This window comes from Lactuca sativa, chromosome 8 (assembly GCF_002870075.4).
Source record: "Lactuca sativa cultivar Salinas chromosome 8, Lsat_Salinas_v11, whole genome shotgun sequence".
Lineage (NCBI taxonomy): Eukaryota > Viridiplantae > Streptophyta > Magnoliopsida > Asterales > Asteraceae > Lactuca > Lactuca sativa.
Window position 1 is genome coordinate 144,143,801 of NC_056630.2, and position 12,072 is coordinate 144,155,872.

Consider the following 12,072-nt stretch of genomic DNA (forward strand, 5'->3'; position numbering starts at 1 on the left):
TGTGTTATGTGTGTGGATTCTTGTTCTTTAGCATCCATACAACAACCTCGTTAGATTTATGTACATTTGTATATTGACAAGTTATTTGTATTCCAAATCTTAATTACAACGGTAGTTCGTTCAGTTAATGTCATTGATTTATTTTATTTTATTTTCCCATGACTTTTTAAAGTAACCAAAACAAAAACACAATTCGATTTTTTAGTTTACCTTTTTGCTGTTTTCAAAGAGACGATGTGGTCGGTTTCCATCTTTACACCGACTGTAAATTTAAGAAAGCTTTATTAAAAAAAAAAAGCATTGAAGAATGGGAGATAATGGAGTAATAAAAGAAGCAAGCACCTGAAAGGCCTACTACAACAATCTCATATATCTACTCAGCAACCCTAACAGGCTAACACTATCTCCACTTGAAATATACATGCATTTACCTTCTCCTATTCTGATTTCCTTCCTGTAATAAATAAATAAATAAGGCACTTGACTCCTAAATCCTAATGTGGTAAAAATATGTATGTGTTAACTTACCTGGGAAAATACGTTAAAATTCCCATTTAGCTCAAACTGGTTCGTTAGGTGGTGAAGTCGTAGTTGATAATGACTGCTCGTTTTCGTTGTGATGGGTTAAGAAAACATGATGGAAGCTGCTACTGCTGCCACATTCACTGGCTTTTAGTTTGTTCTGCCTCTTAAACCTTCAACTAACACTCAACAAAATCAGAAACAACTCACCACACAAACATTCACTTGTTACCTACCTATCTTTCCGCTTCTCAAGATACCTCTGCACTGATGCTTTTCTGCTTCCTCTTCCTGAAACTTCTTCACCTGTCTCACCATAATCTATTTAGATTGTTACTTATGCATAAAGAGGAAGAAAAAAAGACTTTTGTGAAATATGATATTTACCAGAGTTTTCCTCATGAAATATGCTGATTTCTTCTCTATGCATCCTAGACTTATCTGTCTTTCTTACTGTAGAGCACAAACTCATAATTCATATACATACATACATATATATATCAAAAGAACAGAAATGGTACCTGTTTGCAATGTGGGCAAGTGCATGACAGATGATTCTGTGGTTGTTAATATAGTTGGAGGTTGCAAATGGAATGGAAGGGGAAATGTGGTCATATTTCCATCATCCTGATGAAACTGTAGTGGGCTTGAAGCAAGCTTGAATAGAGTTTGTGCCTAAAATCACTCAGTCAGTGATATTAAAAAAATATAGGAAAATAAAAATGGTGCAAAATATTAGTATTGTGTTACCTTATCAGCTGGGACATCATCATAGACATTCACCTTGCCACTATAGAAAATTGTCATCTGTCCTTTTCCTTCATCTGTCACACCAGTAATCCTGAAAATGCAAGCAAAAAAAATTTATCTCAAAGAAGAACAAAAGAAACCATGTTTTCATATGAAAGACATGTTGATCAAGACACAATGTTAAGAAAGAAAGATACGCTTTTTTTTTTCTTGAAGATGGTTACGTGAACATTTTCATTATTCATTGAATTGAAATTAATCTTTTTGAAAATGTGAATGACAATGTGGTGTGGAGCGTGGACACATAATTTATTGGATTCAGATACATTCCAACTCCTAAATAAACTTTAAAACCCATGCAAACTATAATATATCTATCACCTTGAATGAGAAGATGCTTCAGAAAATACTCCAATTCCCATTAATTGAGATAAGTGTTTATGTGATATTTGACCATTAAAGTTATACCCATTTACTCTTTTGACCATTCGGGTTTTTGAAGTGGCTCCAGATATATGTAATAGATTAACATCTAGCAATGTAAACTTGACAAAAATGATACGAACGATTCACATCCACAAAATGACATAATAGAACTTCATAATCATAAATCATGTTTAACTGCTAAGACCTCATATTAATGCCAGCTGAAGCTGTAAAGAACATTGAAGGTAAGGGGATACAAATGCAATACATATTAAGTTGTAAGATAACAAGGCCAACAATTGTAACTTCGTTGTAATAATTTGTTTAGAGAAATGTTTCAACCAACCCAAACCTAGTTTCAGATAAATTACTTGTTGAGTTAAGGCGAGAATGCCCTACCTTTTGATGATTAGAGCCCCTCAACATTTGATTGCACAAAGCTTTGTATCATCATGAACTACAAGAAACTAACTTTAAGGTTGCTAATATACCTAAAGCAGAAATTTAATAGCACCAGCTTGCAGTCTTCCTAATGACAATACAGTTATACAGGAGTGTAATTCAATACAACTTAGAACATATCTTCTTTGCGGATAGTCACATCAATAAATAAATAATAAAACCATAAAGTAATGCAATCTTAATCTTTCTGTGAATATTTAGCATCACACGACTCATTCATGCATCATCAACCAAATGCACTGCAGTAATAAGTATACAATGAGAGAAAGACAACATGACACAACTCACAAGTCAAGGGAAAGTCATTTGAAGGTGGAATGGGCAAGAAGAAAATAGATCTTGGTTAATACATCAAGGCATTGGCCTCAAACATCTATGGTTATTACATTGATAGGGTAAAATGACTTAAGAAGTTACCCAGGAAGAACAAAATTATTATCACCAAAAAGATCCGATTGATCCATGTCATGGCGCTGACCAGGTACTGATTCATCAGCTGAAACAGAGACCTCCGTATCCGCACTTGTTCCTTTCTGAGCCTACATTTCGTATATTAAATTGATCAAAAACAAAGTAATCGCGGATCAGATAATAATATAATATGCAAAAGCACAAAACGACAAGTATGCTGCTAACTTTGTTAACAGTTTAATAATACTACTACATACATTATATTAAAAATTAGGGAAACGAGTGGAGATGATTAATTAATCCAAACGTACACGCGTGTTTGGGGTTTCCTGTTGCAGATGGGTAATGTGGAGCTTCCGCCGGCAACCGTCCGAGTCCGGTGTAGGTTCAAGTAACGCCTTGAGCATAACTACTTGCTGGATCGCCTGAGACTTATTCCACGACGGACGTCTCATTCCTGTATCGGCATCAAACAATCCATCTAAAAATACACACACACACACACACACCAGAACACCAATAAAATAGACCAAACAACCACCGGAAGGATGTAAACCTTTCTGTTTGAGGTACCGGCGGCAGTCTTCGCGAGTGAGTTGGGAAATGTCGTCTTCTGTGAGTTGGTGAAGAGGTTTATCTAGAAGTGACGTTGTTGATGCGGAGAGCGGTGGTTCCTCCGTCGTCATGGCGGTCGTCAGATGTCTCGGAAAGTCAAGAGAGATCAAAAAGAGGTTTTCAATTTTTCCCCAATTTCGAATTACTATTTGGTTGAATAATTTCGTGAAAAAAAAATGGGGAGGTGGAGTCGAGAGCGTGTGTGGGACAGGTTAGCCGCCGCGTCACCTGATCGCCTTTAGCGGCTCTCTTTTCCTCAAGCCGGCAGATAGCCACCATGGTGCCATGTATTATGTCCCTATTATTTAGACGGAAGAGAGAGCTAACACCTTACTCCTTTAGTGTAGTCACATTATTTTTTGTGCTGTCACATTTATTTTTTTGTCACCTCATTAGCATGTTTTCTTTAGATCATATGGTACGGTTCATCACAATGTCATTATAACTGATGTGCCAGCCTTAACACACAGTCATAACACCATGAACATCACCCCAAATGATGTTATCGTATAAAATATGGTAACGACATGTTTGAAAGAGATAAATCAATCAATCGCAATTTTCTTCTTCTTCTTTCCTTTGTCTCTTTCTCTCTCTATCTCTTAATATGTTATAACATGTTGCAACATTTCAACACCACCCTCATTTTAGTTATGGTATTAGCAATGTGATGTGACAATTTTACGATGTTATAATATGGACTCATACCCAATAGTCTTAATATTTCATAAAGAGTGGTAGCACCCTAGCACACAAGATGCATTTTTGATTTTTTTCAACCTTAAATAAATTATATATTTTTTTAAAACACAAACATTTCACATTAAATAAAAAAAAAGTTACGGATGGAGATTAGTGTCCATAATTATAACAAAGTCCGATAATATTACTATAAATAACAATGTCCTTTTAGGTTACACGCAATAACAAAATAAAATAGATTTGAAAATATATTTATTTAAGGGACTTATTTTGTTAATTAATTAATAGTAAATAAAGGATTATGAAATATTCCAAAATAATTTGAAATCATTAGATAATCTATATAACTCTTATAAAATAGGTCATCTAAAACAACATGGTTCAAGTATTCTGATGAGTCAAGTAATCAATCAAAACAGGGCAAATGTCATATTAGCCCAACCAACTTATCAAATTTGTTTTAAAAGGTCACTAAATTATTTTTTTGGTACATAAAGGGAATGAAGTATGAGTTTAGTGTTTTAAATGGTCCTTATTTTACTTGGTACTGGTTAAACAGGTAACATGTGTAATCTGCTCCATTGTAGCACCTTTGTTCCTACTTGGTTACCTTTTCACAATAAAACTTTGTGAAGTTTATCTTCTCAAAACCAATAACAATTATGAGCCATAGTTCCACGAGCCCTTAAAGCAAACAAACATCCATCCAAATCTAATGGAATTAAGTCTAAGCAACTCCCAACAAACTGAAGCAACTTAATTGTATAACAACATTAGAGGCTAAGATGCTAGAAAACAAAATTAAGACTTGAGATCAACTACAAAAACATAATTGAAGAAAATATAGCAATAACCCACCAAACAACAAAATCCCCAAAAGAATCAAACTCAAAACACATAACAAGTGTATGAATTTGACCTAGCTTTGGTGTAGTTCAACATTACATATGATATTCCTACATGCTATCAATCAAAGTGGATTTCGGGCATTCGAAAACTTTACCGATACAATCCATGTCGGAAATGTCCATAAGCTCATCTTCTATCCTCTCATACCGTAGCCACATAGAGAGAGTACAACCTTTGAATGTATGTCAACAGTGTGTTCCCGAGCCGACTGCAGACTTCTTTGAAGCAACTTCGGATCACCAATTACACAAAATAGTGCATATTATTCTAAGTATAGACCACAACTTTCTGATTAAAACGAAGAATGGATGATTGTCTTGTAGAGGTTCGAGATTGAGTTAATGAAATCAAGGGGATTAAGGTGAGTATTTACAAGGGTTCAATAAGGCGTGTATCAGGGAGCCCATAGTGATGAAGCGATTTAGCATTGATGAATGGGAGTGTTGTTAATTCATCACTGTTCACTGATCTTGGTGATGACGATGAATAGTAACAGTTGAGATGGAGTATTTTTTTATCCTTTTGTTCATAAACACCAATGAAGACCTCATAATAGAATCATTTATGGTCTTTGGCAGCAAAGTGTTAATAGAGAAGAGAAAGGGGGATAAGGAAGATGATGAGTAGAAGTCGGCATCGATTGAAAGAAGAAGAGGGCAAAGCCATATGGAAACGTTTTAGTTTTCTTTTGTCTTTTTTTTTAATTTGTTTTAATTTATATTATTATTATAATTAAGTGACCTCTTATAAGGGGTTAAGGGACGATTTCAACATGTCACATTCTACTTTATTCCCTTTATGTACCAATAAAATAATTTAGTGACCTTTTAAAACAAACGTGATAAGTTGGTTGGGCTAATATGACATTTGCCCATCAAAATATGTTATCTGAATGTATATGAACATGATAATGTAAATAAGATCTTGTTTCAACTAATATTATTTGGAGGTTGCAAAAGTACATGTGTGAAAGTGAGAGAGTACGAAAGTTACAAATGACTTAAGCAACAACACTATATATAGTGCCCTCGACAGCTACAAAAAAATCAAGACTTTGACACTTAAAGGGTTACAACAAATATGTATGATAAAATAGATACATATACCGAAGTAATGAAACCTTCGATACAAACAACAATAAAGACTTTGACTATTACCTAGACTTCGATACATCACAATATCTTTGACTCTACACTTTCCCCTTTTGTGGTGAATATTGAATCTTCAAACTGTGGGTAGTGTCTTTATCATTGTCATCAGTACTATTCGAATCTTCATATACCAACATACAATCTTCTTAATTATCGCTTTATCTTCATTCAAATTCTTCTTACATTTATTGATCCAGAGAAGGATGCTGGAAAGATTCTGATTAGAATACATTTCTTTGACATCTATGTAGAAGAAGTATTTCTTCTTTCCTCCATTCATATTTTTCCCTTGAAACACCACACCTTTGGGTTTCATTATAATTTCTCCATCTTCATAGTCTTCGCTATTCAAATCTCCTTTCAAAGTTGAATTTGGAACTTTTGGTCTCTTTTTGAAGGTGTAACGCCCGCAAATTCGGTCTAGTCAATTTAGAGACAGTAAACGTCAAAAATGACTTTTTGATAGAAGACTATTTAGAATAAATATCTTAACCAAGTTATAGTATATGTCACAAGGGTTCCGTACATATAAAGAATGCTGAAATCCATTATTGGAATCAAGACCAACTGCTGAAAGGACCTGCCCAGGGAATGGTCCTTTCATGATAGCACCATCAAAACCTAATAAGTCCCTAAGGCATGCCTTGAAACCTTTTTTTAGTGGACCCAAACACACATAAATTCTTCTAAACTGCCTGGTTGGGGAATCAGGGTTAGGCTTAGAGCATACATCTATTTTAACTATGGTGTTTGGGTTGGTAGTTTGAAGTTTGAGAACATAGTCCATCAACAGTTCATATTGCTTTGTGTAGTCCCCAGTGACATGATTTCTTGCCTTATCCTTTGCCCTAAACACCTTGTCCATCGAAATACCCACCTAGTAAGTCTTTTGAAAGTGATCATGTATGGCTCTCAAAGGTATATCTGGATTTGCCTCAACTTGATCAAGGATTTTCTTGCTGATTAAAGAGGCAGTACAAGCCCTGAGTTTCCTTGTTTGTAAACATGTGTGAGTTTGATTTAAGGTCCTTATCAACCAGCCAGATTCAGGATTTGACCTAGATGCATGAATATACCACCCACATGTTACTTTTTGTGTCTTTAATTCTTTACCCTTTCTTTTTGAAATGGTAGCCTAGCTACCCACTTGGCCTTTATTGGTGACAGGTACAACTCCTCTACACTGTGCCCTAAGAATTACATTGTTATTTTTTTAAAGAAAATATTCATTCTTGATTCTAGTGCATGCAAATCAATTGCCCCAAGGCTGCACCTTTTTTCTTTTCCCAAATTCTTGATAAGAGCTCTTCTCTCTCTGTCTTGGTCAGATCCTTCATCTAAAGATTCGAATTCCTCATTGTTGATCACTTCCATATCTTCAAGTTCATGCCCATCAACACCATTTATACATGATCCTTCCTCATCTTTTTCAACATTGATAATGAAGTCTCCCATGTCCACATCCACATCTTGAATATTGTTCTCCATATCCATTATGTCATCCACTTCTTGAGATTCATCATCCTCTTCATACTGTGGATCATTTTCTTCAAATTCATCATCCTCTTCATACTCTGGATTACCCTCTTAGGATTCTCCATCCCCTTCATACTCTGCATCATCTTCATCACTTCCAATCAAATTTTCCATAAGTTTATCAAGTAACTCATTCAATTTTTGATCATCATTATTAGCAGGGGGTATTGTAGCATCCTTCAACAATATTCGATGCCTCTTCAACACCATTTGCAGCCTCCCTAACACCATCCATCTCATCAATATGAACAGAAGTTGCTGCCTCCTGAACATCAATTGAGCCATACTGACCATCATTCTTTTTCATTTGATATGTGAACACCCTCATCAATTTCTTCTAAATTAAGCCTCTTACTGCAAGAACCTTCACGTCTTTTGGAATTCCCAACTCTACCCCTTGTATACTCTGGTGAGAAAGTATCATTCTTACTCCCAAAAAGAATCAGAGACATGTACTCACAAATAGGTTGATCATTACCATGAATTTGACCCTCAACTTTAGCCCCTTGATCATCATTTTCTGGTAATTCCTCAATGACATTTATTGTTAAAGAATAAAACTAAAAAAACTTTCAAAACGGGAAAGAAAACATCAAAATCTAACAACGAAACTAATACATTCTAAAAGAATAATATTGTTTAGAATCACTTTCAATCTTGTCATCTATTCTTCAAGCATCAACTTCTGTGATTCCAACAAAATTGGAATTCGTGATTCCATTCCAACAGAATTGGAATTCGTGATTCCATTCCAATAGAATTGGAATCTCACCAATATCATCTATTGAATCATCTACATAAACAAATTGATTTTTATCATATAAGAAGAAGTAAATTTGATATGAAAATAGTGACAAACTACCTTCACTTTGTATTTTACATATAAGAAGAAGGTTATTGACACAGGTGGCAACTAGCAGAAGAAGAAAATAAGAAGAATGATGGCAGCGGACTTCGACCAATGGCAGCGGATCCTCCACAGCTCCCTTCTCAGGCAAGAAGGTCGCGACGTCCGGCGATGGACGCATCTCCGAGCAGAAGCAACTGCAGCGACAGGTGGTTGTGGTGCATTCGTCCTTACACACAACGGAAATGGCGCAACCCCTCGTCGGTCTCTGTCTTCAGCCTTCACGAAAAGATAACAACAACAACCCTCGACATTGTGGTGTATATGGTGGTTGGAGGAGCAAGATGGTAGGGTGGCGGCCGGTGGTGGGAGGCATAAGGATGGAGGTGATGGTTGGAGATGGTTTGATTAGGGTTACAGTTTACATTGGAGGTGGTCAGGGCCGGCCCATGGGCCTGGGCAAGCTGGGCGACCGCTCCGGGCCCCCAAATGCCGAAGGACCCCCATTTTATACTTCTTATATTAATTATATAGTAACAGTCCATTAGTTTTAAGCCTTTTTCAAATCCCAAATGGCCAATACTCTTATTAGAAGCAGCGCCAATCCAAAAGATGAAGCGGGATAACAGAAGTGGCGTCCAGCAATGTCCGACTTCCAAGGTGCCATAACTCTTCAATGATGGATTTATATGGAAAATCCAAATGTCTTCTTCGGATTCAAGAAGCAAACTGTTAGTTGATTTCTTCTGTTTCTTATTCACATTTCAAGTGAATCGATTTCTCCTTCATCTTTTCTGATTTTCTGATTTTGTCTGTTTCTCCGTCTTTTCAGTTTTCACCATATCATACTCATTGATACTAGCATCTATAGGCAAATGAGAGTCTTATTTCCATTTGCTTCTTCTTCTTTTCACGATACCTGATGATTGGAACTCAATTCTTTCCCTTGTTATTTTCGATTTGAAGGTTCCTTTTTTTGGAATACCATAATAGAACCAGACCACCACTGTAATTAAGACACGAGAGTCATGGTCTTTTACTCTTATTGAATTTGAGAAGAAATCGTAAGTAGAATCTGAGTATCCCACCATCTGATTGTGAATCTCTGTAAGTTCTACTTTCAAACCTTCTTAAAATTTCTTATTTTTCTGTTTTATTCTATTTTTTATGAATCTTTTTTGAACTTCAGAATTTTAGTTACTGTGTAGAATCTTAGAATGTGAGTTTATGACCTTTTGATTGTGAATCTTAGGAATCCCTGGAATTTCTTTATGTCCTGGATATTTTTTAGAGATGATTCCTTATCCATTTGGTTAATTTCAACTTCTGAATGTTAATCTTTTTAATTATGATTTCCCTGTTATTCTGAACTTCAGAATTTTATGCTTGTGTTTGGTTTTTGCAATTGTTATGTCCTTCTACTCTTAGTTGGATCCCCACACTTGTCATATTATTCAATTTCTTAAAGGTTATCTACATCATCACAGGCAGCCAACAGTAGCTACATATGAAAGAGTTGTTGGATTATATTGAAACTGATGCTATAAGCCTATAACTGATGACTTTGTATTTATAAAAGCTCGAAAATGTAATTTTCTTTGGTTTTTGTTTGCTATGTATATGTATTGGGGTTCGGAACATGTCTACCTTTTTATTTGTTGTTTTGTATTAACAAATATTAGGTTGTTTGGCTTTGGGGCTTGTCTAATTTTTTTATTCTTTCCATAGGTGGGGGAGCCTATAACCGATGACTTTGTATTTATAAAAGCTCGAAAATGTAAATTTCTTTGGTTTTTGTTTGCTATGTATATGTATTGGGGTTCAGAACATGTCTACCTTTTTATTTGTTGTTTTGTATTAACGGATATTAGGTTGTTTGGCTTTGGGGCTTGTCTAACTTTTTATTCTTTCCATAGGTGGGGAAGTCACCTACATTTGTATTATTCTTTTCTAATTAATAAAATTCTCCAGAGGTGTTGCTTTTTCTATAAAATAAAAGTTATATATATTTATTATGAAGGGCCCAATTTTTTTATTTTGCTCCGGGCCTCAAATTGTCTTGGACCGACCCTGGAGGTGGTTTTAAAAAGTCGACGATGGATGGAGAAAACAGGTAGCTGAATTCAATGGTTACCATAATTATATGATATTATTTGTGGAAACTAATTATCAAATTACCTATTTAAACTTATTTATTTATTTAATTAATTATTTTTATTTTAAATTTTGATTGACCAACATTTATGCATATAATAACACAATAATTACTTTGAATACCTGAACGTAGCGCTCTCTCTCTCTCTCTCTCTCTCTCTCTTTATATATATATATATATATATATATATATATATATATATATATACTATATTATTAAACATATTGCCTATTTCTTGAAAATTAAGAGGTATAACTCTTATAACACCATGTACAATCCTGTTAAGCTTACAATGTAAGCGTATACACACGCGTATTTGGAAAACCCTAAAATGTTCCATCAGTCGTCGTCATTTTTCCCAAATCTCTTATGTTTCCCTCCTTACTCTCTTCAATCTCCGGTAGCCTTGGTTACCACCAACCTCCTGACGTTGTCATTACCTACTTTCATTGGCATCTGCCGCCCGCTTCTACCTTATGTTGCGACGAGAAACCCTAACTCTATCTCACTGCCACCATCAACGCCACCATTGTACACCAGAAACCATATCCCTAAAGTGGCTCCACTATCGCCACCAGACATCTCACAGTATAAACCGGATCGAGGTAGGTTATTCAAGAGTTTCTTTATGTTCTTACTTTGTGTATGTTAAGATGTGTGTTTCAATTTCACGTGCTAGGGCTCAAATACAGGTGTGAGTTATGTTTTTTCTCTATGGAAATCTTTATAACATGTTTGATTTACTAATAGTCTCGAAAATTTGCAGCAAACCTTCCGAAGAATTTTAACGATCTACCATTGATGTTGGTTCTTGTTGCCTTAAGTTTTTAACATGTCATACTTTTTTTTTGGTTTTTTTGTTTCTAATATCTTTGGAAATATTGAACAAACTAACCATTTGATGCTTATCTTGGTCTTTCTAAACGTAACCCTTCTCATATCGTTGATTTTTCTGAAATTTTGCAGATCATTTGCTTCCAGGTCTATTCAATGTTTGTCATGAGCTTCAGTTTCAATTTTAAAATCTACAGGAAGGACATTGAGATGCAATACACAAATCATCGTTTGACCCAACCCGTATCATGTACCTTCGACCATGGCGGGCAATTCAATTTTTTTTGAAATCTTTAGCCCCAAGAGTCTTCTCTCTCAAAGACCAGGAATTTAAAATTTGAAAACAAGAAGCAAAATCTCTCTGAAAATCGTATCAAGAAATCCATCAGCAATGAAGTTTCTCCTTCTTCTCGGCCACCTATACATGCTCTGCTCCGATGTTTCTCTTCTTTTCTCCTCCTTCTTTAAACTTCGATGGTTAAAATATTAATGTTGGATCTGGTCTCTTGGTGCATGGATCGTTTCTAAGTAATATCGAAGGGAAAAAGTTGGGGTGGTTTGTTTTGAGCTTAAATCACAAATATAAACTTTCAGATCTAATTTATGTTTTGGAATCTTGCAGATTTTAGCACTCTCACAGAAAACCCTAGTGCTTCAGAGAGATGTTCATGATTTCCATCCAGGTGAAACCTTCATCGGTCGTATTATTATTATTATTATTATTATTATTATTATTATTATTATTATTATTA

General features: G+C 35.2%; 1 protein-coding gene across 6 annotated transcripts; it reads right to left on the reverse strand.

Moving 5' to 3' along the window:
- Positions 1-65: 65 nt before the first annotated feature.
- Positions 66-3,526, reverse strand: LOC111882797 (protein TIFY 4B). Of its 6 annotated transcripts, XR_006185492.2 has the most exons (10): positions 3,128-3,525; positions 2,883-3,028; positions 2,578-2,699; positions 1,273-1,363; positions 1,044-1,197; positions 910-975; positions 759-843; positions 529-695; positions 343-454; positions 66-262 (listed from the first exon to the last, which is right to left on the reverse strand). XR_006185492.2 is itself a non-coding variant. In XM_023879169.3 (9 exons), the coding sequence occupies exons 1-8, from the start codon at positions 3,255-3,257 to the stop codon at positions 560-562; spliced, it is 912 nt and encodes a 303-aa protein (XP_023734937.1). In that variant the 5' UTR covers positions 3,258-3,526; the 3' UTR covers positions 267-454; positions 529-559. The 6 variants fall into 6 exon arrangements, 5 of the variants coding, with proteins under 5 accessions (XP_023734937.1, XP_042752937.1, XP_023734936.1 ...); XM_023879169.3 differs by lacking the exon at positions 66-262 and having other exon boundaries at positions 267-454; positions 1,044-1,179; positions 3,128-3,526; XM_042897003.2 differs by lacking the exon at positions 66-262 and having other exon boundaries at positions 267-454.
- Between the last annotated feature and the right edge of the window lie 8,546 nt (positions 3,527-12,072).